Genomic DNA, 25146 nt, shown 5'->3' with positions numbered 1-25146 from the left:
TGCATCGAAGGCTCAAACATCGTGACTGGCAATGAACAACTTTACCCTCTGATGATTTCAAGCACCGTCGTTCTCCGGTAACGAATCTGGTAACCCACATCCTATGGCGTCACCGTGGTCAAGGCAATCCACATACGAGATTCACCGTCATTGCACGCCCCGCAAGGGCCCTGTGCCAGGTCTCGTGTTATACAGACACATTACGGTTTGATTCGAAAGATCTGGATTTCGAGTCTCTTGCTGAAACAATGCACAGCACGTGGCAGCAACATGATATCGCTGCAGGTTCGCTCCCACATTTCCTTACCATGCCGAGGTCATTCTAACACAGCAGTCAAATCCGCTGCAGCATACCCGATCTGTCCCAGCGGTAGAATACCTCGGTGAATAGATACATAGCCGTTGGCTGGTATTAATAAAAGTTGCGTCTGTGACTTTGCGCTCGTGCAAAAGTTATCTCCCAGGCAATTGGTCTTTTATCCGCACAGGTAATCGGCCAGATCTCACGACTGGACGACTTGAATATTGTGCTTCTTCTGTAAAACTTGTTAAAACAGGTTCCGGGTGTCGTGAGGGGGGCCATACACACCTTCCATTTCTCCAACTCATCTTGTTTCGTTTTGTACTGCTTCACAAGGTCTTCAAGGACCTTTTTCAAGCCCTCGGAATTGGTCTTGAGCGCAGGCATAACATCTTGGACCGTCTGTTCCATCAAAACACCATTGATAAGACGGAATGCCTTGCGGTCTCCTGACAGCGGCTGCAGGGTTTCGAGAACCAGCCTGCAGTATGGTTAGAGGGGCGATGAGGGTAGGGCGGTCAAGACTACAAGACGTGGGAGGAGCCTCTATAGAAAGAAGACGCTCACAGTTGCGCACAGAAGTCTTCGTGAACATAAAGGCCCGACCAAAACGAAAAGATCGACTTGGATACGAAAAAGAATTGTGGCAACGTACTTATGTTCCTCAGCCTCTTGCTCTACATCACCAATCTTCTGTGCAATCTGCTGCAGTGTGTTCTTGTAGACAGTGTACTGATTTTGCAGTTCTAAGTCGGAACCACGTCAGTTAGACGGTCCATCAAGTTTGCGAATCACGCACCTTGTTGCTTCCTTGGATTGGCCTGTGCTGCGGTTTGCGACGACATCTTTGTGAGGGGCTTGTCGAGAACTCTCGCGTTCGACCAGATTCAGTGCGGCGCAAGTGACGAAGACGAAATGTATACGTCTAAGTGATGGGGCGTGTCCGGTCGTTCGAATAGATGAGGAATATCGCAAGTAAACCTGTTGTGCCTCGATATACCCTCGATAAGGTAACTAAGCTCGTGAGGATGGACCTGGAGACAGGCTTCAAGTGGTGGGCCGCTGATGAGTATGAGGGAGAGTACTGGCGCACAGTGCTGAGGTAATGCTGCGCTATGGTCCGTGCGTCTTGCCTCGACGCCTGAGGTCGATGCCGTCTTCCATTTTCTTCGGAGCTTCGCGACCAACCCTGTGCTCCATGCAATCAGCTGTCGACTTTTGATTCTGATCGAACGCTTCCGACCCCTTCTCGGCTACGCGAAAAGCACAACTACGCAGGCGATCCCGAGATCGACTATCATCATGTCCGGCGGAAAGAACCCAATGGAGGAGGCCTACCAGCGCCTCCGCGCCGTAGCGCAGCAGACTCAGCGACGAGGCGGAGGTGGTATGCCTGGAGGACCTCGAGGTGTTGGTATGGGCGTCGGAGCTATGATTGCCCTAGCAGGCACTGCCTTTTTTGCTCAGAACGCGATCTTCAACGTCGACGGTGGTCAGAGAGCCATCAAGTACCGGAGAATTAGCGGCGTCGGCAAGGATATCTACAACGAAGGTATAGTTAAGATCCGTGTCATCCGAGCCTCGAGCTCCTGAAATTGTGCCCCTTTGCTCATCTTTGTTACTCCAGGCACACACTTCATGCTTCCCTGGCTCGAAACGCCGGTTGTATATGATGTCCGCGCGAAGCCGAGGAGCGTCGCTTCCTTGACCGGCACCAAGGATCTGCAGATGGTTAATATTACATGCCGAGTGCTGTCCCGACCGGAAATCAATGCTCTGCCGCAGATTTATCGCACTCTTGGCACCGATTATGACGAGAGGGTGCTTCCTTCAATCGTGAATGAGGTCTTGAAGAGTGTCGTCGCACAGTTTAACGCGAGCCAGCTGATCACGCAGCGAGAGATGGTTGCCAAGCTTGTTCGCGAGAACCTTTCGAGGAGGGCAGCTCGTTTTAATATCCTTCTTGACGATGTGTCCCTTACGGTTGGTCCTTTCAACCCATATATTAGTACCTCAGTACTGACGTGGTCTGTAGCATCTCGCCTTCTCGCCAGAGTTCACTGCGGCTGTAGAGGCCAAGCAGGTTGCGCAGCAAGAAGCCCAAAGGGCTGCTTTCATCGTCGACAAGGCTCGCCAGGAAAAGCAGGCTATGGTCGTCAAGGCACAGGGTGAGGCACGGTCAGCTGAGCTGATTGGTGACGCCATCAGAAAGAACAAGGCCTACGTCGAGCTGAAGAAGATCGAGAACGCTCGTTTCATCGCCCAGCAGATGCAGGAATCTGGCGGAAAGAACAGGCTCCTGCTAGATTCCGAGGGTCTAGGTCTCAATGTCTTTGAGAATGTGGAAAAGAAGTAGAGCACATTGAGCTTCTCATCGCCACCGATTCCCCAGGATGCTAAATCTCCACTGTACTACACCAAAGCCGATCCGGCTAACCTGTACTATACTCCCATTAACGAACAGCCTTGAGGGTTGATCTTAGGATCAAACACCGAGTCCGTCTCTACTATTCTTGACATTATCACCCAAGCCCAACCTTATAGTGCGAAGGGCTACAGTGATTGTCATGCTCAGGAGCTGTTCATCTGATCTGGGTTCAAACTTCCCTCTCACGCGTCTCACTCCTTGAACCCATCGTCCAGCAGCTGCTCGAAGATTCTCTATTGCAGAAGGAAATAACTGGGACTACTTCCCCCAGTATCGCTTGAACAGCGCATATCGTTAGGACATATGTACGGAGAACCCGGAGGAATTTAAAATGGCTGTGCTTTGAGAGCTAGATGTAACGCTTACTGACATATTATTGATGCAGACTGATACGTTGCGGCTGCGATCTCTAATAACTGAGGTACACAGTAAATAGTTGATCTTCACCCCATGGGTTCAGCCGTTCACAGTCTGTAAGGTAGGCATCAGGAACAGGCCTGACAGGCCGCTGACGATCACGAACGCTAGCGAGCCTCCGAGCTTAGGTCGATGACCCACTCACTGGTGCTGGGGCGGGCCGGGAGAACCCCGCCCCCACCAGAAGGCAGCGACCTTCTAGCGAGTTTGGTGGATGGGAGAGCTCCTTCTACATGACTATCTATCTGGCTTGCCTCCGAATACCTTAATACCTAAGGTAGCAGGTACTTCACCGACCATCGACTCAGAGAACAGCTGCGTAAGACATTTACCTCACCGCGTCCGTTCTACCGACTTTTTCGACCGTAGGCTACAACCAAGATGCTCATCAAGTACGAAAGACTCCCCGACTCAACCCTCTGCACAGTCCCTTGATTGACGGCTGCGACACAGGGTCCGAACGCTCACGGGCAAGGAGATTGAGCTGGATATTGAGAATGAATACAAGGTTTGTTTGTGGTCCCTGAATCAGTAGCACCACTGTCCGCTGACTTTACTTGCGTAGGTTTCGCAGATCAAGGAGAAGGTAGAGGAGAAGGAGGGAATACCGCCGGTTCAACAGCGCCTCATCTTCGGTGGCAAGCAGATGTAGGTCCTAACCAGCTTCTCGAATACCCATATTCCAAGAAATTTCAACATCTGACCGAGTGCAGGGTTGACGACAAGTCAGCATCCGAATACGGTCTCGAGGCTGGTGCGACACTTCATCTTGTTCTGGCACTTCGCGGCGGAGCTGCCATGGGCGCCAAATAATACGTTCAGTCGGATGGTCTTGAAGGCCCTGGGAGACATAAAATACAAACAAATATCATGCCACTGGTGGTCCATTCAGAGGTGATCCTGCGTGCAACAGACCGCTACACGCACATAAGGCCGGCGTCATCGGGCTCGATGTGATGGGTATTGACGCGGAGACAAGGAAGTCTCAACTGCCGTAGACTGCAGGGGCTGCATATACGTAATCATGACCATGCTAATCTTTCTGCTGCACTACTTGACGTCCGAGAAGGCTTGTCAAAGAGTGGTTGCTTGAGTGCTCCGAATTCCAGCGTCACCAGTGAAATGATGTCTCATTCGTTGGCATAAACTGCAGAAATAGAGACAATCGCATTTGGTCACCTTAAACCCAGGTATCTACCATCCTAACGCCACGCTCCCAACCCTATCCTATACAGGTACACCTTGGCCCAGAAACTGCCTGTATGTCGTAACCAGTCTGAAGAATCCAATTAAGAATGCACGTTCGCATTATCGACGCTTTTTAGGCATAAATATATCGACTGCCTTTCGCTTCTTGGTTGCTGCAGAGATAGACTGCTGGTTACTAGGGGTCGGAGATGTTGCCTTCGAGCGTGACTGCGGCGGTGACCTCCGAGAGCCACTCACTGGCACAGGAATATCTCTGCCGAGGCTCTGTGGTGGAGTATTCTGAGCTGGGCGCGTCGGCTTCGCCTGTACGCCTGTCGAGTCGCTATGGCGCGTGTTGCGGGATGATGTCGACGTCGATTGATCTTCTGCGAATGTTGTTGTTTTGGCCTTAGACTTGGGTGCATTCGAGAGGAGCCCGGGGCGCTTTGCCGGTTGCGAAGAGGCGCCTGAGGATGTTATCTGTGAAGTATTGTAACTTCGAGCGGTCACATCAGTTTTCACTCGTTTGCCTTGACGTGGCTGTTCGTCGTCCTGTTCGTCTTCGCTCCAAAGTTCGTTATCTGATGAATCCGAGATATAATTGGCCTTTGGGTTGGGCCTGCTGGATTCCCGAATGTCGGCCGCGTTCTGCTGAAGTGAAGAACGGGCTCTAAATGCTGGTTGAGCGGCGATTCGATGAGCGTTGACCATGCCGACAGGGGCTCTTATGACTGTGCCTGTCGGGGCCCTGCTCACTGGTCTGGCTAAAACGCCCCCAAGCTTGAGGTGATGTTCTGCAGCCTGTCGACGAGCCTTACGTAGCACGCCGGCGCCAGTATTCATCTTGGTGCGAGTACCACCGCCAAAACGGAGGGTGCTTGGCGCATCTCTCCCGCTAGGACGCGCACTTGTCCCAAAGGTCCGGCCGGTCTTTGGAGGTCGCGGCAAAAACTTTGGGTCGTCGACAAGCCTGCTGACACGAGATTCTTTCTTATCTTGAAGACCCTGGAATTGGCGGCGCAATTGGTCCTCGGCCTCTTGCCGAGAAAGTTGACGCTCCATTGTATATTTCTCGTAAATCTTGTACCACTTGGTCGGGTTTTTGGGGAAGTAGTTTTTGTCCCGACTTTCGACTGGAAATTCCTTTGCAATCAGGCGCTGCCAGGCTTCAGTAGTGGCAACCTGTGGAGAGTTGATCTCGATTGTGCGTAATTGAGCAGGATCCCATATCCTCGAAAGCAAATCGCGAACATAATGCGGAGGTAGCAGAAAGTCGCCATCGCCAAAGCTTGTTAGCTGGCTTATATGCTTCTGACAAGCTTCGAGGCATAGCTCGGCTAATGACTTGGGAGGCGGCATAGTGTCCGGGTAGACCTATTTATCTCCCACCTTGATGGTTTTCGAGTATGTATATTTGTGCACTCCTCAGAAGGTTGACGATTCCGAGAATCAGCACAGAGGTGAATAGGAATTGAGCACTTCGCGAATGCAGGTCGGTACAGGCACTGTCAGGGCAGCGACAATAATGTCAGCGAATACACTCCAGGAAACAGAACGAGACGGTAAGATCACGGGTTCATGGATAGTAGAGAGCTACTTACTTTGTTGCATGGATGGCTGCACTATCTTGAAGTATTACGTTGAAATGGTTGCAATCGTAAATGATCAAGCTTCTAGTGATATGTGTTGGAAGCTGTAATGAAAAAGGAAGACCAAGATCGAGAGGAAATTTGAAGGAGAATACGGCATCAATCTAAAGCCATCAGGTTCGACGATTCTTCATGTTGTGGCGCTTGGAGAGTCGCCTCGTGAAGCTTGTTGGAGACTTGTCGGCTGCCCTGGCTTGTTGGACAATGGCCCTGGGTGCTGCTTAAGGGATACCTATCATGAGGTCGAAGCTGTTATCTTATCTTAGTGTGCTCGTCAGAGGGGGTGGGGAGTGTTTTGTGCATATATGGGTCCTTTGCCCTTCTCTAAACCAATCATCACGTAGTGTGCCTACAACAGCTCGAGGACCACGTCTATGCGTAATGCAGGTAGGAACATGACCTCACAAAGAAGCTCCTCAAGGCTGTGATCTCTTTGAACTTCAATCCTTTGTACATCCGCCAGGACCTGAGAACAGTCGGCCAGCACAGATACTCGAATTAACTCTCTACTGTGAGAAACCAGAACGTCCCTCAAATACTTGCCCCGAAAGCTCTGCGCAATCCCAAACTCGCCGTCTTCCGCACCTTCGATAACGCTCCAACACAACGATCATGGCCGACCCCGTGCCGGTGAAAAGCGAGCCATATATCAAGCCAGATCCTGATGCCGTTGCATCCCCGTCTGCAACACCGCTTGAGGATGACGACCTCTACGAAGATGCCGGTGATCTAGAGTTCTATGATGCAAGTGGTGCTTCTGGCACGTTCAGCCAGGCCTACCTAGCCAAAGTTCCTAAAGAGATCTGGGACGCGTGGAGTAATCTTCCTGAGGACGCGGAAATCGAGGTTGGCACCATGAGACAATGGGACGTCATCCGCCCAGATGGAGGAGTCGATGTAAGCTTGTGCTTCCATCTTCGTTCGCTGCCACTGCTGACCCTCCATAGCATCGCTTCAGGATGCTCCTGAATTCTGAGTTGGCAGGGCACCAGCTTATGCCCAGGGAGTATGACTTGGAGATGGGATCAGAGCTCACGCGGGGAACCTTTGTTTTCTCCGAGGAGGACCTCCCCGGCTTCAAAGCGAAGTCAAAAGCGAGAAACGACGCGGCGAACAACGGAATACCAGCACACCTGCTACGACCGAAAGTTGACAGGCCTGCACGGAAGCCCTTCGACAGAAAGGCTCGCTATCAGCCTTTCTATCGGAAGGCTATACCAAGTGAGTCTTGCCTGTCTTATTCCTTCTTTTGGGAAACGAACATATCTAATGTATCAAAGAAAAAACAAAGATCAGGGCCCGTATCCAGTACGAGATGGGCTGCAAACCAGTAGACAACGAGGAGAGCAGGGCAATTCTGCAACTCAAACAGATGGAGGCACACAAGCCAAAGCATACTCTGAAGATCGTGGATCATTACCAGATCAGCGGGGTGATTCAGCAGGGCTCCGCCGCTGCCCAGGCTAAATTCGGCTCTTTCGTTGTGAGTAATTTGGCATTCATGAACCGGAAGACCCAGCTGACCAAAGCAGAAAACTACGAATCCGGTCAAGACGAGCAAACAAAAGAAGCCAGCCAACAAAGCCACTCGTATGGACGAGACAGAATTGCGAGAGGCTCTTCTCGATGCCTTTACCAACAGATTCCAGTACTGGAAAATGTCTGTTCTCAAGGCAACCTTCAACCAGCCAGAAGCGTATCTTCGTCAAGAACTAGAGAAAATCGCAGTGATGAATAGGTCAGGGCCTCATTCCAATGAGTGGGAGATCAAACCCGAGTTCAAACTCATTCAAAACCAAGCACTGGATCAAAGTGCGCCGGACGCAGTGGCAGACGACGACGACGATATGGACATGGAGGACGTGGTGCTTGCGTGATAGGGGGTGATGATTCCCCTCAGTGTGCTCTTGTCTGCGGCACCACGGGTAGTATAAGGTAGTTAATAGATAGGAATGAGGCCTTTGCAGGCCACGACACGTCTTGTAATAAATTCGGATACTCGTGAGGCCTTGCCGATCCAGTCACTTGATCTTGCAGCTACATGCTTGCCTTCTTATCACAAAGCGATCTTAGCATTGGTGACTGTATCTTGTGCAGCATTTTCGTACACAACCTAGCACTGTTTGGTTTCCTAAAGGGGTCCAACAACAAAACCCATGATAAATCGTAACACGCACTGCACCATGTCAGTAATCTGGGTAATTTCGCCATTGGATTTCCAGGCAACATCTAGGGTTGTTGTTTTTGGAGAGGGGGGGGGGGGGGGGGGGGGGTTGGTTTGGATAGGTATCACGCAGATGAACGAGAGTAAAGCTTGTCGCATGGAAGTTTTAAGAGACCTCGGAGACTTCTACATTTCGTCTAGATGGTCGCACATATGGTGAACATCATAATACAAATTACCATCATTTATAGACCGGCCAGTCCTGCTAGGGCCGATTCGGTACCTTCTCTGCTTGTTGTCGTTGTTGTTACTTGAGGCTGCACGCTACTCCCTCGATGAGCCCCAGGCACCGCCTCTGGCTGCAACACACTTGTCTACGTCGGCCTTCATGGAATCCAAGAGTTGCCTCGCTTGGAGTCTTGTACTGTCAAGCTTGGCGCACTTGAAACACTTCCGCGGAACCCTCAAGCGGTGGAAGGCATGATGATCTTCCTGGGTGCACTCAGGTTCGCCACTGCCAGCGAGATACTCGCGTTGCTGTCTGCATGTGGCCACTTTGCGCCCTGCATCGGAATGCAAACACCCATACACTGTACCTTGGTAGTAGCACATTATTTCGGGGTGAGGCAGCTGGTGAGGGCAGATGTTGAGCGTTCGTGTCAAAAAATGGCTAATGTGGCTTGTATGTTTCGTCCATGGCTGTACGGGCCTAATCATTGCGTTCGGAGTAGGAGATTGAGAGAGCCTGGGTTCAACGGCCCATCGAGACTTTAATACTATGCAGGGAAAGCTAGGTCGCTACACACAAAGGATCAACATGGCCTTTGTTATTAATCTGAGGTTCTAGTGAATATCCAGGCACAGCCACTCTAAATGGCGCAATCAACCGAGGTGCCTTTGTCCGTTGGTCATGAAACGACGCACTGAAGGAGTGCTAATAAGTTGGCCATCCATGTGGGCATCCAAAGAGGCTGATGTCACACAGGCTGATGTCACACAGGCTGAAAGAGTGCCACTGACATGATCTCTCGATAGTTTGAAGCCCAAACCAAATTTGCGGACTTGTCAATGCATGTTATCGGTTGTACCGTGACACCTGTCCGTTTGAGAGTCTTGATCAAGCTTGAGTCGGGCCCGCTAGACATTATGATGCCTTTGACAGAGATCAAGCATTCGATATCCGATACGGAATCTCCGAAGTAGACGACGTTATCAATATCCAAATTCTGCTCCGCGACTAGTGCCTTAAGAGCGTGTGCTTTATCCAGGCAAGTCGCCAGCACCGTCTCTTTGCTTGGCGGGCCCAGGATACCTGGTCCTACAATTATGCCATCGGAGCGTATCTCGTTTGATATGATTGTGTCGATAGGGAATCCAGAGAGGACACCGCGAATGAAAGAGGAGGACCAGTTGACTGAAATGACGTAAATGCGCCAATTCTGAAGGGCTGCACAGGCCATAAACTCTTCAGAAAATCCATCATGCAAACGAACTGTTCCATCCCTGAGCGCCTCATTACCAGCCATGGAAAAGTCCTCTTTGTTCATGCCGTGGAAGATTTCTGAATCTCCAACTCGGCCAAAAGAAGCACTTTCAACATCTCGAAGCCCTCGCAGAAATTTCAATTCCTCACTCAGGGTGGTCCGATCAACAGGAGCGGGAACGTAGGTTGAGGTGTAGTCTTGGAAATCCCGACCATAAGCTTCTACAACAGAAGTCCACGGTTGCTTCAGGCTGTGGTGATGTCGTCGCTGAAAAGCCTGCCCGATAGAAGCTAAGACGGAAATGGTATCCTGCTTCGTAATGGTGCCATCGAAGTCAAGGACCAGAGCGTTAATCTGGCTATTGTCAATAAGCATGGTGTTCAAGCGTCGCAGTAGCCGTTGCATGCCGTGTGTCTCAGGATGAATGTCAGAAGCTGACCTCTCACGCATACGTGTGTAGACAAACTGGGTACGTAGGCAATATGGGTTCAAGGGATGCCGAACCAGTATGCGCTAAAAACAAAAACACTGTTGTCAGGCTACGGCGACATTGACATCATGCAGGGGGGTTACCAGCACACTACCATCTACCTTACATAAGGTGTCTGAATTGCTGAAAGGTACTTTCATAATGCACATGCACGTGGTTCGTGTCCTGTACCAGGACACGAGAAAGCACACATCTCCCTACCTAGGTGCCTACCTACCTACCTAGGCACCAGGCTGGTGTCCAAATCAGGATTGATTTCGTTCCTCAAGAATAGTGAAGCTCCACAGGCGCTTGGCTTGAGAATCAGAGCATCGGGCAAGTGCGTTGGGTCCAGTTCAAGGGATGCTAAACAAGAAGGGAGGCGGGGGCGGGCAACGATGGGAGGAATGGAATACTGGGGTTTATTACCCGCCAGTGGAGGCAATGAGGAGGGCCAAGTGGATGTTGGAGGGACCTGCATTGCGCTAATCCTCTTTTACAGACACTGGCCCCTGGCTGCTGGCTCCGGCCTCCTCTTGGCACCCTCTCGACCCTCCACTTCTCAACCCTCCAATAGCCCCCCCTCTCCTCCTCGAGACAACGACAACCTGAAGCACTCCTGGACCTGGATCGCTGTAGGCCAGCCCTGGCTCACGACATTCACTGCACGATCCGTCAGTGCCAATACGAAGACCGAGACCAATGAATTGTCCAGTGAATCAGCCCAGGGACAGAGAAGAACCAGACTCCTCGAGCACAGCCCAGTAACGCTCTACTCGACGAGCTCCCTCCTCCCAAACCTGGAACGGCCACGATACACCAGCACACAACGCCACTCTGCGAGTCAAGCAAGGCCAGCTTCAGGGTCTCCCAAGGAATGCTCAGTGCTGAGTGCTGATGCAGTCTAGCTTTGCCCGTGACCCAGGCACAGGACAAGCATAACACAAGCACACGAACAGATCCGAATTCATATCTCTGCCTCCTCACCATTTCCGAACTTGGGCCAGACCACAGGCAAGCGCCAGATACACGGTTCTCCGCTCTAGTGACCACTCGGGTGCAGCAAGCCGCATCTTCACCCTCCCTGCTGAAATCCCCTTCACCACATCTGCAGATCCTCGAACTCTGGCCATACGTTCATGTCTTCCTACAGTCGTCGAGTCCGTCACCACCTCCGCAACAGTCGACATGGAGCCTGTGCCTGAGATGGAAAGCCTGGAGCAGTTCCGGTCATCTCCAGTTCCATCACTTCGGCTCCAGAGCCCTCCTACTCTCCATTCTCTTGATACTGAACCACTGAAGAAACCCCCTACAATCCGCCGCTCCACCGATCCCAACCCTTCGTCGCCGAACTCTCCCACCTGGGGCGTATCGCCAGCGATGCCTTATCGTCCTCGAACAACTTCACCGCTATCGGGCTTTCATCAGAGGTCGAGGTCGGCCGTCTCTCTTGCTCCACAAATGTCCCGCGCCCAGTCCCTACCTGGCGTAAGCGGCTCAGGGCACATCCTCTATACTCCACAGCTGCGTCCTTCGAGCCCGTCTGGGTCTCCTAGTCGTGTTCGAGTCGCTCGCAAGCCTGTCGACGAAGCTTTCCCGACCTCTCCTGTTCGCTCTTCCGTCTTGGACCACGATCGTACACTGCCAGAACGGAGCCTATCCCCCGTTCTCGGTAGTGTTTCATCATCCTCAGCGACTTCGATGGCCAGTGCTGCCAGCCGATACCGGCGGCCCTCCTCGCCACTCCGTTACAATGGGCATTCGGCCACTACCTCCGTGCCCATGCTTCCATCCACGCCGTCATCCTCCTCTTCCTCCCCCTTGGGTCGGGCCTACGAGATTTCGCATAATAGCTATAGCACGCTCACGCCATTTCCATCTTCGTCCGTCCCTTCTACACCCACGTCCACTCGATCGAGGAGCCCCAGCATCTCGAGCCTAGAGACAATTCCCGACTCGCCAGACGCTGAAGAAGCCGCCATGGAAGCCGAGAGGATTGCACAGCTGAAGGCTGATGCTGAAGCTGCCGAAGAAGGCTCCGACACGGCCGATGGCAAGGGACGGAGCAGTCTTGATGTACCAACACGTGGCAGGACGCTTGGTTTTGGATCTCGTGACAAGAGGAAGCGCTGGAGCGTTTGTGGTGCAGAGAGGAGAGGCGATCTCGATCTGGAAACGATTTGGGAGGATTAGCCCAGGTGCGACAACAGCCCAAGCAAGACTGTGATGGCTTATATTATGTGCGAAGGCAGCACCTTGTGGTCGGTGTAAGCTTGTTTGTTTGGTTCGGTCAATGTTCTGCTTTGCATTTGGCATTAGTGTGGCGCGGTTCGCTCGCGGCGTTTGGGGTTTTGCTTTTGATACCCTTTCCCTACATCGTCTCTCAAGGCATTACGGAAATCAAGCTTGGATTTGGCATTCACAGTCGATTATTTAGTGTGTGCTCTGCATTCCTTTTTATTTCCGCAAGGCGCCGGCTGAGTGGATCGTTAGCACGATTCACGGGGTGGCTTACAGAGCAATTAAGCATGACGAGACATCAAACTAGATCACACGAAATGGAATAGTATTCTCTCAAGTCCTCCTCGTCGTCTTCGCTGTGCTCACCGCAAAAGTCACGACGTTGATGCACTGGTTGCCGGTCCGAGGTCTTAGTGCCTCGTGGTTGTTTCTAACCTGTCCCTTGCAGGGCGGCTCGGCACTCAGACTTCCCTCTCCCTTCTGACCCAATATTGCACCCTCATATGCCTTACCAGAGTCAACCATCTTGCTAGAATTGATTCCTAGGTCCCTCAAAATCCCTTCACATAGCCCTAGTTATCTCAACATGTCGTCATTAATCCCTTCCGATCTCGCGGCTCACCGGCAACTTTTCGATATAAGGACGACTATAACTGACTTCACAATGGCTTCTCCTCTTCTGTACTCCAAGCACACAAGCAACCTTTCACTAGATCATCTCTTCGAACTCTTTTACCTTGTTCCTTCAGCCCCTTGATACAACTCCCCTTAGATTGCTTGACTCGACGGCCTTCACACAACAGCTGCCCCTTACCATGCGTTTTGCAGTCCTGCTCGGCGCAACTACAGCCCTGCTGGCAGAGGCAGGAGGTGCCCTACAATCAGCAAAACACGACAAAGGCCAGCGTCTAGACTCCTTAGATCATGATGGCCATCAGGGACGTGTCGGCAGGTGGGCTGCCGCTCTGCGATCTCGGCATCTGCAAGGGCAGGCTGCTCACAGCTACAATGGCACCAATTCGACAACTTTAGTAACGGAACCCACGTATGTTGTGCCGCCGCCGGGTCCAGCTTACAATGTACCTTCGGTGCCTGAAGAGGACCCCAGTGTGACTGACTGCCCGGGTCATGTCCTTGTTTCCACGACCACGCTTGAAGTCACTCAGTATATTACCGAAGGCGGCTCAGAATACGCCAATACGAACACTCAAGGGTACGAGAAGAATGCTTCGCAGACGAAAGTCGAGAACAAGACGCAGTATCCTTATCCAGAGCACACTGCACCTACAGTCCCTTCGTATCTGCCACACAACGTCTCAACGACAACCACCACGTCACTTAAGTATGACTATGCCCCCTACCCCGGAAATACCACCACCACGACCTTCCCTTCGAACAATACCACCTATGTGCCTACAGCCACAGAAAAGACAGGCTTTGGACATGCAAGTGATTATCCTTACCCGGCGAACAACACTCGTTCTTCCTCGACGTACCACCTTGTCAACATCTCGACCACCACCCAGGACCGCGAGTATGAAACCGGTGGTATCTACACAGAGCCTACCACCCTGGTTTCGCCACCCTATCCCGCAGCCAATACCTCAACGACACGTCAGTCGACTTATGAGTACGGAACAGGTACTCCCCATTCTTACCCCGAAACTACGGGTCGCCCCATCACCTTCTATCACTCAGCCAATGTCTCCACGACCCAGTCCTACAGCTCGCAGACCTCTACGTCCCGCACTCCTGACGAGTATGCCTCCAACGAGTACGCCCCCCAGGAGTATGCTGCCAAAGAGTACGCTGCCAACGAGTACGCCCCTAACAAATACACCGAGCACGATCCCCGCCCGCCCGTGTCAACGCTCAATGTGCATCCCTCCTCCTCCTCCGCACGTATCTACAGCAACTACTCGAGTACTGTTTCTACGACGGATTCCTCTGGGGTTGTGACGACGAGCGAGTCCGCAATGACTAGCATGTCTTCTGGCATCGTCTTGACATCCGAAACCGAAGTCACCGCAAGCCCATACGAGACACTCACAGCCTATGGAGCGGGCTACATTGTGGCTGGTTACGAGGATACATACGAAGACGCCACGACAAGCGAATCCCATAGGTTCCCCGAATCTTCCAAGGCCACTAGCGAACCAGAGACACTGAAACCAAGCTCCGCCCACAACTTCCCATATGGCCAGTCTACCGAAGTTGTGACCCTTAGTGAATCGACTGTGCGCCTTGAGTCGTCTGGCCACGTTTACCTCAGCGAGACGCAGTCAACAGTCAGCCCCTCGGATCAAGCTTATGCTAGCCAGTCTTCCGCATCGATATCTTCCGAGTCCCATGGGGTGTCTGGATCTTCTACGCAGCCATACAGCGCGACCGATTATCTCTCGACCTATGCTGTAACGGAGCCGCTGCCGTCCAGCACGAGCGGCTGTGTCATCGACACATCAATTGCCCCCATCAGCGTGGCGAGCTTGACTTCGCAGCCAGCGGTTGTTGAGGCCCCTACCAAAACTGTTTCCGAAGGGAGTGTCCCCACCGGCAAGCCGGAGACTGGTAGCTTGCATTGCGGTGTTCACGGCAAGCCCGTCGGCAACTACTTCCTCGCTCGCTTTGTAGAGAACTCACCGGGCGTGCCGGTCACGCTCGAGGGCTGCTACCAGTTTTGCGACGTAAGTCTTCACCGTATCTTTGATCGTTATCTAGGTCGATGCTAACCACCTTTGATAGAGCGTCATGGATGCTACCGACGGTTGCGAGTCTTACCGCTTCTATCCGGAGCGTGATCTCAACGTTGCCCGATGCGACCTGTACGGCAGCAGCGTTGCCTACGCTCTCGATTCCGTCGATGACTACTACCCCGATATCTGGTTCGACATTGAGTGCGGCTCGCCCAGGTCCAGCCGGTGGGCTCACCTTCCTGGCATTGAGAGGCTTGAGTCGCTCGGCCTTGAGTAGAGGCGTTTCTGGACAAGATGAGTTTGACGCACCTGTTTTCGTACCTATGTTTGTTTATGCACATGGTCTGGATACATATGAGGACTATCCGATATTATAATGTAATGGGTGGCTAGAGAATGGCCGAGCGAAGGAAATCATAAGAGGGAGAGAGCACGCGGACCAACTGACCGAGTTCATCACACACACACAACCATAGTTTCTTTTTTCAGTGCAATTTTGAGCTTCAGCACTACATTGAGCGTGTGCCTACTTTGTCTGATGTAGGATAGGATGTTGCAACTGCTAATCTGCTGGGCTAATCGAACGGTATCCTGCGCAGCGTGTCTCCTAAGCCCCTTTTCTTCATCTCCTCGGCGGCGGCAACGCTGCTGGGAACTTTGATACCGCAACAGTCACCCCAACCGACGTGCTGATGCTTGTGCTTGGGTTTCCCATCAAGTGTCAGCTCGCCGCCTTCGGACTCATCTTCTTCGTGCCCGATGCCGAGGGCCTCCTCGGTGCTCATACCCTCCTCGGCTGGTACGAGCGAACCAAAGAGGAAGTGCTGCATCACGGGCAGCTTACGGAGCACCTCGGCGACAAACATGCGGCGCATGCCTCCCTCGATTTTCGTCCAGGACTTGGCGGCAGATATGTCGTCAAGCATGGGGCTGTGCCACCGCAACCCCTTGACCGTCTTTGTCGTGTTGACAAAGTTGACTTGTCCGAGGTAGAGGTAGTCTGAGGCAAACTCCTCAATGGTCAGCTGCTGGTGAATGGCGAGGGGAGTAATGAAGGGATGGTGCAGCAGTTGCGATGCGCCGAAAAGGAAAGGGAGGAACTGGTAGTCGTCAAGACCCCATACGCCATGGGAACCTGCTGGCTCAAGGTAATAAGTCAACTGGACTCGCCGCATGACCTCCAGATATCTGCCAAAGACGGTGAGCACAAGCGTCCTGAAGTCGGCGCGACCGAGGATGCGGAGCTGGTATAGGCATAGCAACCAGACTATGAAGTTCAGCTCGTGGCCAGAACCGTAATCTATACGCATCCTGTTGCCGAATGATTGTAACAGATACGTAGAAGCTTCCTCTCCGGCGCCGGGTAAGTCGATACCGAGCTCAGTGTGCCATTCAGGCGCCTGCGCCTTGATGAGGTCGAGGAAGTCTCGGAACGCTTTGTTGCCAAATCGTGACCCGCCCTGTTCTGTGGGTGGCGACTGGCTCAAGAGGGTTTCGACATGATCGAGAATATTCAGGATGACTTTGACAGGGGGGTTGACATCCTCCAAGTTGACGGCGGAGGTAGGAGTATCCACAACCGATTCAGACAAGCCAAAGACAAAGGCAAGTATGAGCTCATAGGTCGGCGAGGCGAGGAAGATCTCATGGTCCTTTGGTGACAGGATCCTGCGAGACGGAGTCTCAAACGACAAGTTTGATAGATCAGGCGGCGACGGAAGTGCGGGCGTCTCTGGGCGAGGGAGGGGGTTTGAGGGAGCAGCACTCCGGCGACGGGGTTCGAGCTTGGGGATTGGAGTTCTAATCTGCTTATTCGCCATCTCTACGGCGGGGGCTGGCCGTGGGATAACGTCGTCGGATGAGGCCATGGCCGTGAAATAGGTTGCGCCGCGACTACGAATTCAGGGTTTTGAAATGACCGCGAGAAGTGGTCGTAGTGGTTGAGCAGAGGTTCCAAAGCACGATCCGAGATGCCCACTCCACGGCACTCTTCTGAAGTTTGCTTGCCAGTGCTTCCAGTGCAGTTGGAAGCTGCGGCTGCATTTTGTGGAGACCCTCCGACTGTAATGGCGGTTGGTGCCTGAAGAGGGCAGGTCAAGTCACTTACAGCTACCTGCCTTAGGGAGAAACACCTTGCATTAGGTACCTTGGGTACCTTGCTTCCTACCTAGTGCCTTACAATAGGTACCTAGGTACCTGTACTCGTCAAGCTACCTAGCTGGGCGGCGCTGAATGAGGACTTAGCGAACCTGCCACAAAAAACGCGACCATTGAAGCTCCCACCCACGGGACGGCAACGCAGGTCTCGGATCCGGTCCCTGTGAACCATATGCATGTCCGTGCAACCTTGCATCACTCTCATTAAAACCCGGATTTCATCATACTTCCATCGACACAGCAATTCAGTTCCTGCGGACGAGACGTAGTAATTGTCTGTTTTTTCAACACGCAGAACAAAGCTTCGCCTTTTTCGCTTTGAGCAAGCATCATGGGGGCCCAGCTAGCGGAAGGCCGACTGTCACATCTCCACCGGACAGATGGCTCAGCAACATTTGCACACAATGATCATTGCATCGTGGCCTCGGTCAACGGGCCCATAGAGGCTCAGAGGCGGGATGAAGACCCTTTCGAAGCAGTCATTGATGTGACGGTGCGACCAGCAGCAGGTGTCGGAGGTGAGAAGACTTTTCTCCCCCATCCACTGTTTTCGAAACGCGCACTGACTGACGCACCTCTCAGGTACACGAGAGCGTCAGCTCGAAAGTCTGTTGCAAGCGGCCCTGCAACAGCTTATCTGCACCAAGAGGTTCCCACGCAGCGTATTTCAGATAACCCTTCAGGTGACCCAGACGCCTACGGACGACTATGTCAACAGCAAGCTCAACCAAGCCCAGCAAAACCTTGTTGCTCTTCCGGCGCTGCTCCACGCAGCGCTGCTCGCCTTGATTTCCGGTGCCGTACCTCTCGAGGGCGTGGCGACAGCCGTCATCGTAGCGATCCTGCAGTCAACTGGTGAGCCAAAGATTGTCGGTGAGCCTTCTCGGCGTGAAGCATCTGAAGCCAAGTCATTACACGTCTTTGGATACACCGCCAAGGGAGATCTGCTCCTAGCGGAGAGCGAAGGCAACTTCACAGTGGGCGAGTGGGACGCAGCCGCCGCGCTTGGCCTGAAGCGATGCTGCGGACAACTGCAGGGCACGACGCAGGGTAACGACGAAGGCGAGGAGAATGCGCAGGATATGGTGCGTGCCCTTCGGTCGATAACAGAAGCCAAGGCTGCATCAGATGGACGTTGGAGGTGAGCCTGACTGTGTAGATGGAGGTGCAGAAGGAACAGGCGCCTGTTTGGACGCAAACGATGAGCGAGCGAGGTTCACGGCTACGGGGAAGAATGCCAGGTCCAAACACGTTGTCGGCACTGGGTCGCGGCTGCAAGTGATTGGGGTCAAAGTGGCTACAAATGTCCGGGTCGAAGATCGTCTCGCCCGTAAACAGAATCCATCGTTGTAATGAGATGAGAGACCTGGGAAACATGCTACTCGGCATGTCTGGGCGACGTGGGGAGTGGCGCGAGAAGCTCTTCAGTCTGTCGTTTCGTGCCAGGTAGCAATGCAAAAAGTCACAACAGAGAAATGAAATATGAGAGGTTTTGAGCACGCCCCTGGCATCGAGATAGCTTGCAATGCGATAGCTGTGTGCCCTGACGGTCCATCCGCGCATCCTTGCAAGTCTGACGTTGTCATTTGAATGGCTTTTTGGTGCGCGGCAACAAGGGCAAGCGCCATGTCTGAGAGAGACTGTGGACGACAATCAGAGGCAGATGGTAGGTACCTTACCTGTAGGAAGGTAAGGTAAGGTAAGGTAGATAGGCAATGTACCTAGGTAAGGTAAGTAGGTAGGTTAGCAAGGCAAGTTTGAATGCTCCTGTCGTCGCGCGGGTTGACGCCGCGTTTCATCTCGACTTCAGAACCCCTTGGCTGGGTCTGTGTGTGCCTGGCTGCAACACGAATTCCTTCCGTTGTTCACGCCATTCCCTCTAGGACCCGCAGCCAGGGAACTTGACTGGAGCGGGCATACATGGACGCGTGCTGCGACGCCTCGGAGTGGTGGGGCCAGATGCGAGAAGAGCAGGGCAGGCTGGCAATGACAGCTCCTGTTGCAAAAGGTGAGCGCCGAAAGCCCGTCGCACCGCAAGGCGGCAAGTAGAAGGATGCCAGTCGCCCAGCCAGACTGGAGCAATAGGATGCAATTTGTCAACAGGGATTCGGTAGCTCTAACAGCTTCACCTCATGTTTGCCCCCCTCCCGCCCCTCGCCAGTGTCCCGTCCCCAGTACTCCCTTCCCTTGCCTTCCCTTGCCCTTGTCCCTTCTAGATCCCACTTCAGGGTCTGCGCGTATCTTGGGATGGCAAGGAGGACGGGGGCTTGGGGGGGGGGGGGGCCCCACAGGGGAGGGGGGACAGCAAAGCCATTGAACGAATGGACGGAGGCAGGCGGCACCTGACACTGGCACTGACACTGGACCCGATCGCGCGGGAGCTGCACGCTCGCTCGGTGGGCAAAGAAGAGAAATGTTGTAGAAAGAGCAGTTGCGTTTAAAACACACCTGGTGCCCACGCACTGCTGAAATCATCCAGGCTGTCTGGCTGCACTCACTCATCTTTGCACCGAGTCCGAGGCACCTTCTTTCTCCCTTCCTTTACAGTTTGAGAACTCTGGTAGTTCTGGTCTCCTTTTTTCCGTTTATTCGCTTCCTACGCCTACCTATCTTTTATTTCATCATCTGCTTGCGGATCCGACTTTCGCTGTGTCTCACCAAACCCTCGAGCGTTTTGCCTGCCTTTCACTTCTGCCTACCTTATCACCAACAACTATCCAGGTTGCTTTCACTTAACTTGCTTGTAGTCAACAGCATCCCGCATCCCCGGGCCTTTTATTCCCTGTTACATCATTCATTCCCTCCTGACTACCTAGTAGTGGAACGGAACGCTCGACGGCTTGGACCTACCCGACCCTCCCGAACGGACTTAACGCAACAACCACCTCGGCTCGACACGACGTCCTAAAATAACTCCAGCTGTCAGTACCACCACGTCTGCCACCATTTTCGGTCCGTCGGAGAAACCGCTGTCATGTCCGGCTTCGTCACTTCACCCACCGCCCTCCACCCCGCCCTCAGCGATAATACTAAACCCCACCCTCCGCTACGCCAGTCCCTGTCCCTGCTGTCCGACTCGGAGACACAGGTGCACGACCAAGAAGATACGCCGCATGCCGCCCAGATTGCCCGTGTTCACGAAACAACTCACGCACCTCAGGGCCACCGCCGCAACGCCCCTTCTCACGAGGTCCCGCGCCAGACCATCATGAAGGCCCTGGCCTCATCTGTCTCCCGTCACAACAAACCCGAGGCCCTCTCACTCACTGGCATGCTCTCCGCTCATGACATTCACGATAGCCGCCCCGATAAGAACTGCTCCTCGCAACAGCTCGCCGACGCCCTCAACGACCTTGCCGTTCAAGCCATGACACCCACTACCGCCTTGCCGACGCTGCAGTCACCATGCTTCTACCACAACCGCTTCAATGATGCCGTCGATATCGACAAGGTGCTTGAGGAGATCAAGAACGATGACTCCATGTCGCACTCTCGACTCGTTCAGACAGCCACTGGTGTTCGCGAAGTTGCCAAGCAACTTCAGCGCCGTCCAATCAAGCGCCACGTCCGTAATGTCATGATTGTCACCAAAGCCCGCGACAACCAGCTAGTCTACCTGACCCGCGAACTTGCTTTGTGGCTCCTGCGTACCCCGCGTTACGGTTCGGACATTGGTGTGAACGTCTACGTCGATGCCAAACTGCGTAATTCGAAACGCTTCGACTCCCGCAGTATCACTGGCGAGAATGCCCGGTTCCAGCACATGCTGAAGTACTGGACCCCGGACCTCTGCTGGACGCAACCGGAGAAGTTTGACCTCGTCCTCACCCTCGGCGGCGATGGCACCGTACTCTTCACGTCGTGGCTGTTCCAGCGCATTGTCCCCCCCGTTCTCTCCTTCAGCCTAGGCAGCCTAGGCTTCCTGACCAACTTTGAGTTCGAGAAATATACGCAGCACCTGGGTCGCATCATGGGAGATGAGGGCATGCGTGTCAACTTGCGTATGCGTTTTACATGTACTGTGTACCGCAGTGGCGTCAACGGGCAGGGTCCTCAGGAGGGCGAGCAATTCGAGGTCCTTAACGAGCTCGTGATCGACCGCGGTCCATCACCCTACGTCTCCAACCTCGAGCTCTACGGCGATGACGAACTCCTGACTGTCGTGCAGGCTGATGGCTGCATCTTTTCGACGCCGACCGGTTCCACTGCCTATTCCCTCTCCGCAGGAGGCTCTCTCGTGCACCCCGATATCCCCGCTATCCTGCTCACCCCCATCTGCCCTCACACCTTGTCTTTCCGCCCAATGGTCCTTTCCGACACCATGGCCCTGCGGGTCTCTGTGCCCCGAGGCTCCCGCGCCACAGCTTACTGTGCCTTCGACGGCAAGGGCCGCGTAGAGCTGAAGCAAGGTGATTACGTCACGATCACGGCCTCGCAGTACCCCCTGCCCACGGTCGTCCGCAGCCAGACCGAGTGGTTCGACAGCGTATCCCGCACGCTGCGATGGAACACCCGAGCGGCTACGCAAAAGGGTTTCGATTCGGGCGACGCTACGGGAACAGGCACGCCAAATGAAGAGACCCAAGATGAAGCCGAGCCCGAATGGGACATAGATACGGACTCGGCCTGCTATGCCAGCGAGGATGGCAGCATTAGCACAAGCCCGCTGAGACGACAGATGAGCCTGCTAGGCATGTGATATATACCCATTTGCGGCCAAATGGTGGCCCTTTTTTCCTTTTTGAACAATTGAACACACGGTCAGAAGGAGTTGCTCAGGCGGTGCATTACGTTAAAGGCATAGACGGAATCCCTAAATAGCTGTCAAGCAAACAGTGGCAAGCCGTCACCGCTGAGGTTCAGCCGAGATCTGTAATTGGCATAGATAAAGCGGGCATGGGGAGGACGGGGATGGTTTCAATCAATAGAAGCTCACTGTGGGAAGAAAGTTCATCAAGTAAGCTGTGATGTCCCACCTTCGATGGCATCTGTCATAACACTCATCGCTCCTTTAGACGTAGGACTCCGATCGGGTACTTGAGTGCTTTAGCGGCTGACGGACACAGGTCTTATACAAAGACCATATCTGGCTTTCCCCCTTGTCTCTAACTTCACGCGGCTTAAGCTCAATCCCTGGAATAGTTCCTGCAGCCTTCAAGTTCAGCGTCGGTACAGGATGACATAGATGGCTAGATAGATGGATACCCAGGACTTGACACAAGCCCGTCGCCATGCTTATACTCATAATGTACCTAACTGACTTTTCACCATGACCACCTCTCAGCGATTGCGCCCCTATTCGCTCGTCGTAATGTGAATACAAAATCATGAAAGCTGATACTTGAACAAGATGTCATCTCCAGTTTCCCTGGCTCAGGGACAACAGTCCGGCAATACAGTCCATATCACCCTTCTTGCCAGGGCTAACCTCTCCGCGCATGAATGTCTCCACCTCCCGGTCTGGCCGGAGCATGGGCAAGCCTTCGTGGTCCTCGAACACCTCCAGATCTTTACTCGATTCTTTTCGTCGGCGGTACAGAGGTGCCGTGTTGGCTCGGCTGTTTCCGAGCATCCTCGATGATGTCTGCTCCCGAAGACCTCGTACTTGACGTCGTGGGTGGGTTAGGTGAGGCGCTTCAAGAGGCAGTGCTTTGCGTGTCTGGCAAGGTGACAAGGGAGTCGGGGTCGGGTGCTGCCTCGGAATCGTGGGCGGTACACCATCACCGTCAGGGCTCCAATTCTCCTTGTCTGAATCATTACCACTCGCAGAAGAGATGAACAACGACATTTTGGGACCTTTGCTTTCCACCCCCGATTTCTGGCCATGATCCTCGTGTGCAGAGATGCTACTGGCCACAGCGCTGCCCGAAAGTGCCCGGCTCAGTCGAGGCTTCTTGTTTGAAAGTCCTGAGTGGTTCCTTAAAGGCGGGGCGTTGCGTTTTGCGCTGTTGGGTTGAAGGATCCCGCTGGTAGAGCGAAGGAGGCTTATGGCAGCAACGGCGGACCCGCTCGATTCATTTTCAGCTTGTGTCGTCAGTTCATCGCGCTGATCCGAGTCACAGCAAAGCTCCCAGACTTGAGCATCTCTGGATCTTCCGCGGCCGAGATTTGCGGATATACTCTGCGTCAGGGCGGAGATAGGAGGCAGGGTAACGTGTGCGGCTGCACTTTGGCTTCGGTGCAGTGAACGTGGCCTCCCTTGCAAAAGACGGGGAAGAGACGTCGGTAATGAAGATAGGGGAGACGATTGAGGCAGGGACTCGTCATTAGCGACCAACTCAGCTTTGCCCTCGAGGGACAACGAGATGCGCACGTGCGATTGCGACTGGGGTGTTGGCAGAGCAGGCGTTTTGGGTATTGTTGACGGAGGTGAGGAAAATCTAAACGGAGCTTGTCTGAGACGAAGGTGTTGATCAGCATGGCGATGGTGTTGAAAGTATAACAAATGCTAAAATATTTATACATACCTCGGCGTCTCCGCAACCTGGTTAGAGCAAGACTTTGAGGGGAAGGTACTGGATAAGTTCCAACGGTTCGCCAAATACCCCACGGTTGCCGGTAAAGGTGTGGAAATTGTTTGTAAGTCCTGTGAGTGCCGCTGCGCCTCTGCATCGTTGTGTGGGCTTGACGATCGGGCAGCAATGCCATCCCCTCGGGATACAGAATCGGTCGAAGACTCCTTCACGTTGTCCACAAAACTTTGAATAAACGACTGGTTCTGGCTCGAGGTTGGACCAGGGTCGATTGGGCGGCTTGGTGTTGAAAAACAATCGTTGCCTTGCGCAGTCTCTGCTTCCACCAAGGAACTCGACGTCACAGGATCAGACGACAGAACCTGCATGCCACCATAACGCAAGGCAGCAATTTCCTGGGGCGAAAGTGGGCGCGATTTCCGGCGGTCATTTTGACGTCGATTCTGAAACCAAATCTGAACCTCTTTCTCGGTTAGAGATACGCGTTGCACAATGTCATGGCGCGCCGTCTTATCAGGCTTTGGGTTGGTCTGGTAAGCCTCTTCAAGGATAGTTTTGTCTTTTGCGCTATGATTCAATGGAAGTCAGTCACACTGGATGAATAGCAAGGGAGGTATCCCATAGTATAGAGCACCGTAGCTTGACATACGCGGTCCTCTTCCTCTTGCCCTTGGGGTGCTTCTCGTCTGTGGCGCTCGTCGCCGCGTCGAGTGGGGCTTCAACTTGAACCTGGGCCTTAGGTGTTGCTGGTGGGATCTCGCTTTGGGAGTTATTGGGAGAGATTCGGTCAGAAGCTGAAGGGGAGGAGGATGGTGACTGTTCCATCGGGGTCATGATGTCGATGTCGGTTGATTGAGGCGGAAAAGCACCGGCGCGCGTCGCGTCGTATGGCGGCGGCATGAAAGACACTTTAAACTCTTGCCCGCGTCGTCGGCCGCGAGTGTCTTGTGACGAAGCAATGGAGGAGAGGCTATCGGTAGGACAGATTTCTGGACCGGTGATGTTGAAGGTTTGGGACAAAAAGTGAGCAGAGGAGAGCAATTGAGTTGTCTGGCACATTTGAAGAGGCGATGACAAGGTCGGACAGGATGGACAAGAGCATCTTGTACCTCGAGAGGTGCCATGTGCGGGTCGTGCGCCCCGCGTCAATCCCGTCTGCAGCGTGTCCCCCTGCAACTGCATCACGCTCCCGCGTTTTGAGTCTTAGCCAATCGCGTGACGCGCAGTCCACCGCATGAGGAAATTGTGTCAATACTTCGCATTGGGTCTCCACGGCTACGACGAACCCACCGTCACGCTTTTGCTCTTCAGTAAGGATTACCAGCCCCCTCCTACAATCGTCGCGTTTCGACTCTTTGTCTGGAGATTCCTTGACCGCAGATTCTTGAGTCCCACTGTCGTCGATCAGCGCTGTTCATCAGCGCTGTGCGTGGCCAGTCAACTCCGTTCTTCACTATTTGATTGGTGCCTTAACGTCTTCTC

The 25146-nt window shown here is 53.4% G+C and overlaps 12 protein-coding genes across 12 annotated transcripts; 7 read left to right on the top strand and 5 right to left on the bottom strand.

Annotated features, from left to right (window-relative positions):
- Window positions 1-206: 206 nt before the first annotated feature.
- On the bottom strand, window positions 207-1337 carry VDAG_03018 (uncharacterized protein). Its single transcript, XM_009656883.1, has 4 exons — window positions 1101-1337; window positions 957-1047; window positions 590-782; window positions 207-536 (listed from the first exon to the last, which is right to left on the bottom strand). The coding sequence occupies exons 1-4, from the start codon at window positions 1144-1146 to the stop codon at window positions 504-506; spliced, it is 363 nt and encodes a 120-aa protein (XP_009655178.1). The 5' UTR covers window positions 1147-1337; the 3' UTR covers window positions 207-503.
- Window positions 1338-1499: 162 nt separating this feature from the next.
- Window positions 1500-2809, top strand: VDAG_03017 (prohibitin-2). Its single transcript, XM_009656882.1, has 3 exons — window positions 1500-1853; window positions 1929-2284; window positions 2337-2809. Exons 1-3 carry the CDS (start codon window positions 1604-1606, stop codon window positions 2655-2657), a joined length of 927 nt encoding a protein of 308 aa, XP_009655177.1. The 5' UTR covers window positions 1500-1603; the 3' UTR covers window positions 2658-2809.
- A 540-nt stretch (window positions 2810-3349) lies between these two features.
- Window positions 3350-4187, top strand: VDAG_03016 (ubiquitin). Its single transcript, XM_009656881.1, has 4 exons — window positions 3350-3538; window positions 3600-3654; window positions 3712-3794; window positions 3860-4187. The coding sequence occupies exons 1-4, from the start codon at window positions 3528-3530 to the stop codon at window positions 3957-3959; spliced, it is 249 nt and encodes an 82-aa protein (XP_009655176.1). The 5' UTR covers window positions 3350-3527; the 3' UTR covers window positions 3960-4187.
- Window positions 4188-4743: 556 nt separating this feature from the next.
- Window positions 4744-6174, bottom strand: VDAG_03015 (uncharacterized protein; the record flags this gene model as incomplete). Its single annotated transcript, XM_009656880.1, has 3 exons — window positions 5936-6174; window positions 4871-5839; window positions 4744-4814 (listed from the first exon to the last, which is right to left on the bottom strand). The coding sequence occupies exons 2-3, from the start codon at window positions 5691-5693 to the stop codon at window positions 4744-4746; spliced, it is 894 nt and encodes a 297-aa protein (XP_009655175.1). The 5' UTR covers window positions 5694-5839; window positions 5936-6174.
- A 140-nt stretch (window positions 6175-6314) lies between these two features.
- Window positions 6315-7998, top strand: VDAG_03014 (transcription initiation factor iif). Its single transcript, XM_009656879.1, has 4 exons — window positions 6315-6880; window positions 6931-7204; window positions 7264-7466; window positions 7516-7998. Exons 1-4 carry the CDS (start codon window positions 6596-6598, stop codon window positions 7858-7860), a joined length of 1107 nt encoding a protein of 368 aa, XP_009655174.1. The 5' UTR covers window positions 6315-6595; the 3' UTR covers window positions 7861-7998.
- Window positions 7999-8952: 954 nt separating this feature from the next.
- Window positions 8953-10046, bottom strand: VDAG_03013 (uncharacterized protein). The gene has a single exon (XM_009656878.1). The coding sequence runs from the start codon at window positions 10034-10036 to the stop codon at window positions 9140-9142; it is 897 nt and encodes a 298-aa protein (XP_009655173.1). The 5' UTR covers window positions 10037-10046; the 3' UTR covers window positions 8953-9139.
- Window positions 10047-10498: 452 nt separating this feature from the next.
- Window positions 10499-12293, top strand: VDAG_03012 (uncharacterized protein; the record flags this gene model as incomplete). Its single annotated transcript, XM_009656877.1, has 2 exons — window positions 10499-11002; window positions 11115-12293. The coding sequence occupies 2 exons, from the start codon at window positions 10499-10501 to the stop codon at window positions 12291-12293; spliced, it is 1683 nt and encodes a 560-aa protein (XP_009655172.1).
- Window positions 12294-13156: 863 nt separating this feature from the next.
- Window positions 13157-15311, top strand: VDAG_03011 (uncharacterized protein; the record flags this gene model as incomplete). The annotated part of the gene is made up of 2 exons (XM_009656876.1): window positions 13157-15025; window positions 15084-15311. 2 exons carry the CDS (start codon window positions 13157-13159, stop codon window positions 15309-15311), a joined length of 2097 nt encoding a protein of 698 aa, XP_009655171.1.
- Window positions 15312-15609: 298 nt separating this feature from the next.
- On the bottom strand, window positions 15610-16902 carry VDAG_03010 (serine/threonine-protein phosphatase 2A activator 2; the record flags this gene model as incomplete). The annotated part of the gene is made up of 1 exon (XM_009656875.1): window positions 15610-16902. One exon carries the CDS (start codon window positions 16900-16902, stop codon window positions 15610-15612), a length of 1293 nt encoding a protein of 430 aa, XP_009655170.1.
- A 620-nt stretch (window positions 16903-17522) lies between these two features.
- VDAG_03009 (uncharacterized protein) lies at window positions 17523-18336 on the top strand (the record flags this gene model as incomplete). Its single annotated transcript, XM_009656874.1, has 2 exons — window positions 17523-17709; window positions 17774-18336. The coding sequence occupies 2 exons, from the start codon at window positions 17523-17525 to the stop codon at window positions 18334-18336; spliced, it is 750 nt and encodes a 249-aa protein (XP_009655169.1).
- A 1371-nt stretch (window positions 18337-19707) lies between these two features.
- Window positions 19708-21890, top strand: VDAG_03008 (ATP NAD kinase; the record flags this gene model as incomplete). Its single annotated transcript, XM_009656873.1, has 1 exon — window positions 19708-21890. Exon 1 carries the CDS (start codon window positions 20166-20168, stop codon window positions 21888-21890), a length of 1725 nt encoding a protein of 574 aa, XP_009655168.1. The 5' UTR covers window positions 19708-20165.
- A 472-nt stretch (window positions 21891-22362) lies between these two features.
- VDAG_03007 (uncharacterized protein) lies at window positions 22363-24634 on the bottom strand. The gene is made up of 3 exons (XM_009656872.1): window positions 24314-24634; window positions 23659-24231; window positions 22363-23586 (listed from the first exon to the last, which is right to left on the bottom strand). Exons 1-3 carry the CDS (start codon window positions 24562-24564, stop codon window positions 22545-22547), a joined length of 1866 nt encoding a protein of 621 aa, XP_009655167.1. The 5' UTR covers window positions 24565-24634; the 3' UTR covers window positions 22363-22544.
- Window positions 24635-25146: the final 512 nt, after the last annotated feature.

The sequence above is a fragment of the Verticillium dahliae genome, genomic scaffold, assembly GCF_000150675.1.
Source record: "Verticillium dahliae VdLs.17 supercont1.5 genomic scaffold, whole genome shotgun sequence".
NCBI lineage: Eukaryota > Fungi > Ascomycota > Sordariomycetes > Glomerellales > Plectosphaerellaceae > Verticillium > Verticillium dahliae.
Note: the sequence above shows the minus strand (reverse complement) of the source record. Positions and strands in the feature narration are given on the sequence as shown.

What these genes read in the sequence shown, in the direction of transcription:
- VDAG_03018 (XM_009656883.1), bottom strand. Translation starts at nt 1,146, where the DNA reads ATGTCGTCGCAAACCGCAGCACAGGCCAATCCAAGGAAGCAACAAG. An exon ending in CAAGAGGCTGAGGAACATAA is followed by an intron (nt 783 to 956) that starts GTACGTTGCCAC and finishes ACCATACTGCAG; the next exon opens with GCTGGTTCTCGAAACCCTGC. An exon ending in ATGAGTTGGAGAAATGGAAG is followed by an intron (nt 537 to 589) that starts GTGTGTATGGCC and finishes CAAGTTTTACAG; the next exon opens with AAGAAGCACAATATTCAAGT.
- VDAG_03017 (XM_009656882.1), top strand. Translation starts at nt 1,604, where the DNA reads ATGTCCGGCGGAAAGAACCCAATGGAGGAGGCCTACCAGCGCCTCCGC. An exon ending in CAAGGATATCTACAACGAAG is followed by an intron (nt 1,854 to 1,928) that starts GTATAGTTAAGA and finishes TTGTTACTCCAG; the next exon opens with GCACACACTTCATGCTTCCC. An exon ending in TTGACGATGTGTCCCTTACG is followed by an intron (nt 2,285 to 2,336) that starts GTTGGTCCTTTC and finishes CGTGGTCTGTAG; the next exon opens with CATCTCGCCTTCTCGCCAGA.
- VDAG_03016 (XM_009656881.1), top strand. An exon ending in ATATTGAGAATGAATACAAG is followed by an intron (nt 3,655 to 3,711) that starts GTTTGTTTGTGG and finishes TTACTTGCGTAG; the next exon opens with GTTTCGCAGATCAAGGAGAA. An exon ending in ATCTTCGGTGGCAAGCAGAT is followed by an intron (nt 3,795 to 3,859) that starts GTAGGTCCTAAC and finishes GACCGAGTGCAG; the next exon opens with GGTTGACGACAAGTCAGCAT.
- VDAG_03014 (XM_009656879.1), top strand. Translation starts at nt 6,596, where the DNA reads ATGGCCGACCCCGTGCCGGTGAAAAGCGAGCCATATATCAAGCCAGAT. An exon ending in GCCCAGATGGAGGAGTCGAT is followed by an intron (nt 6,881 to 6,930) that starts GTAAGCTTGTGC and finishes GACCCTCCATAG; the next exon opens with CATCGCTTCAGGATGCTCCT. An exon ending in CTATCGGAAGGCTATACCAA is followed by an intron (nt 7,205 to 7,263) that starts GTGAGTCTTGCC and finishes AATGTATCAAAG; the next exon opens with AAAAAACAAAGATCAGGGCC.
- VDAG_03013 (XM_009656878.1), bottom strand. Translation starts at nt 10,036, where the DNA reads ATGCAACGGCTACTGCGACGCTTGAACACCATGCTTATTGACAATAGC.
- VDAG_03007 (XM_009656872.1), bottom strand. Translation starts at nt 24,564, where the DNA reads ATGCCGCCGCCATACGACGCGACGCGCGCCGGTGCTTTTCCGCCTCAA. An exon ending in GGCAAGAGGAAGAGGACCGC is followed by an intron (nt 24,232 to 24,313) that starts GTATGTCAAGCT and finishes ATTGAATCATAG; the next exon opens with CGCAAAAGACAAAACTATCC. An exon ending in CAGGTTGCGGAGACGCCGAG is followed by an intron (nt 23,587 to 23,658) that starts GTATGTATAAAT and finishes CCTTCGTCTCAG; the next exon opens with ACAAGCTCCGTTTAGATTTT.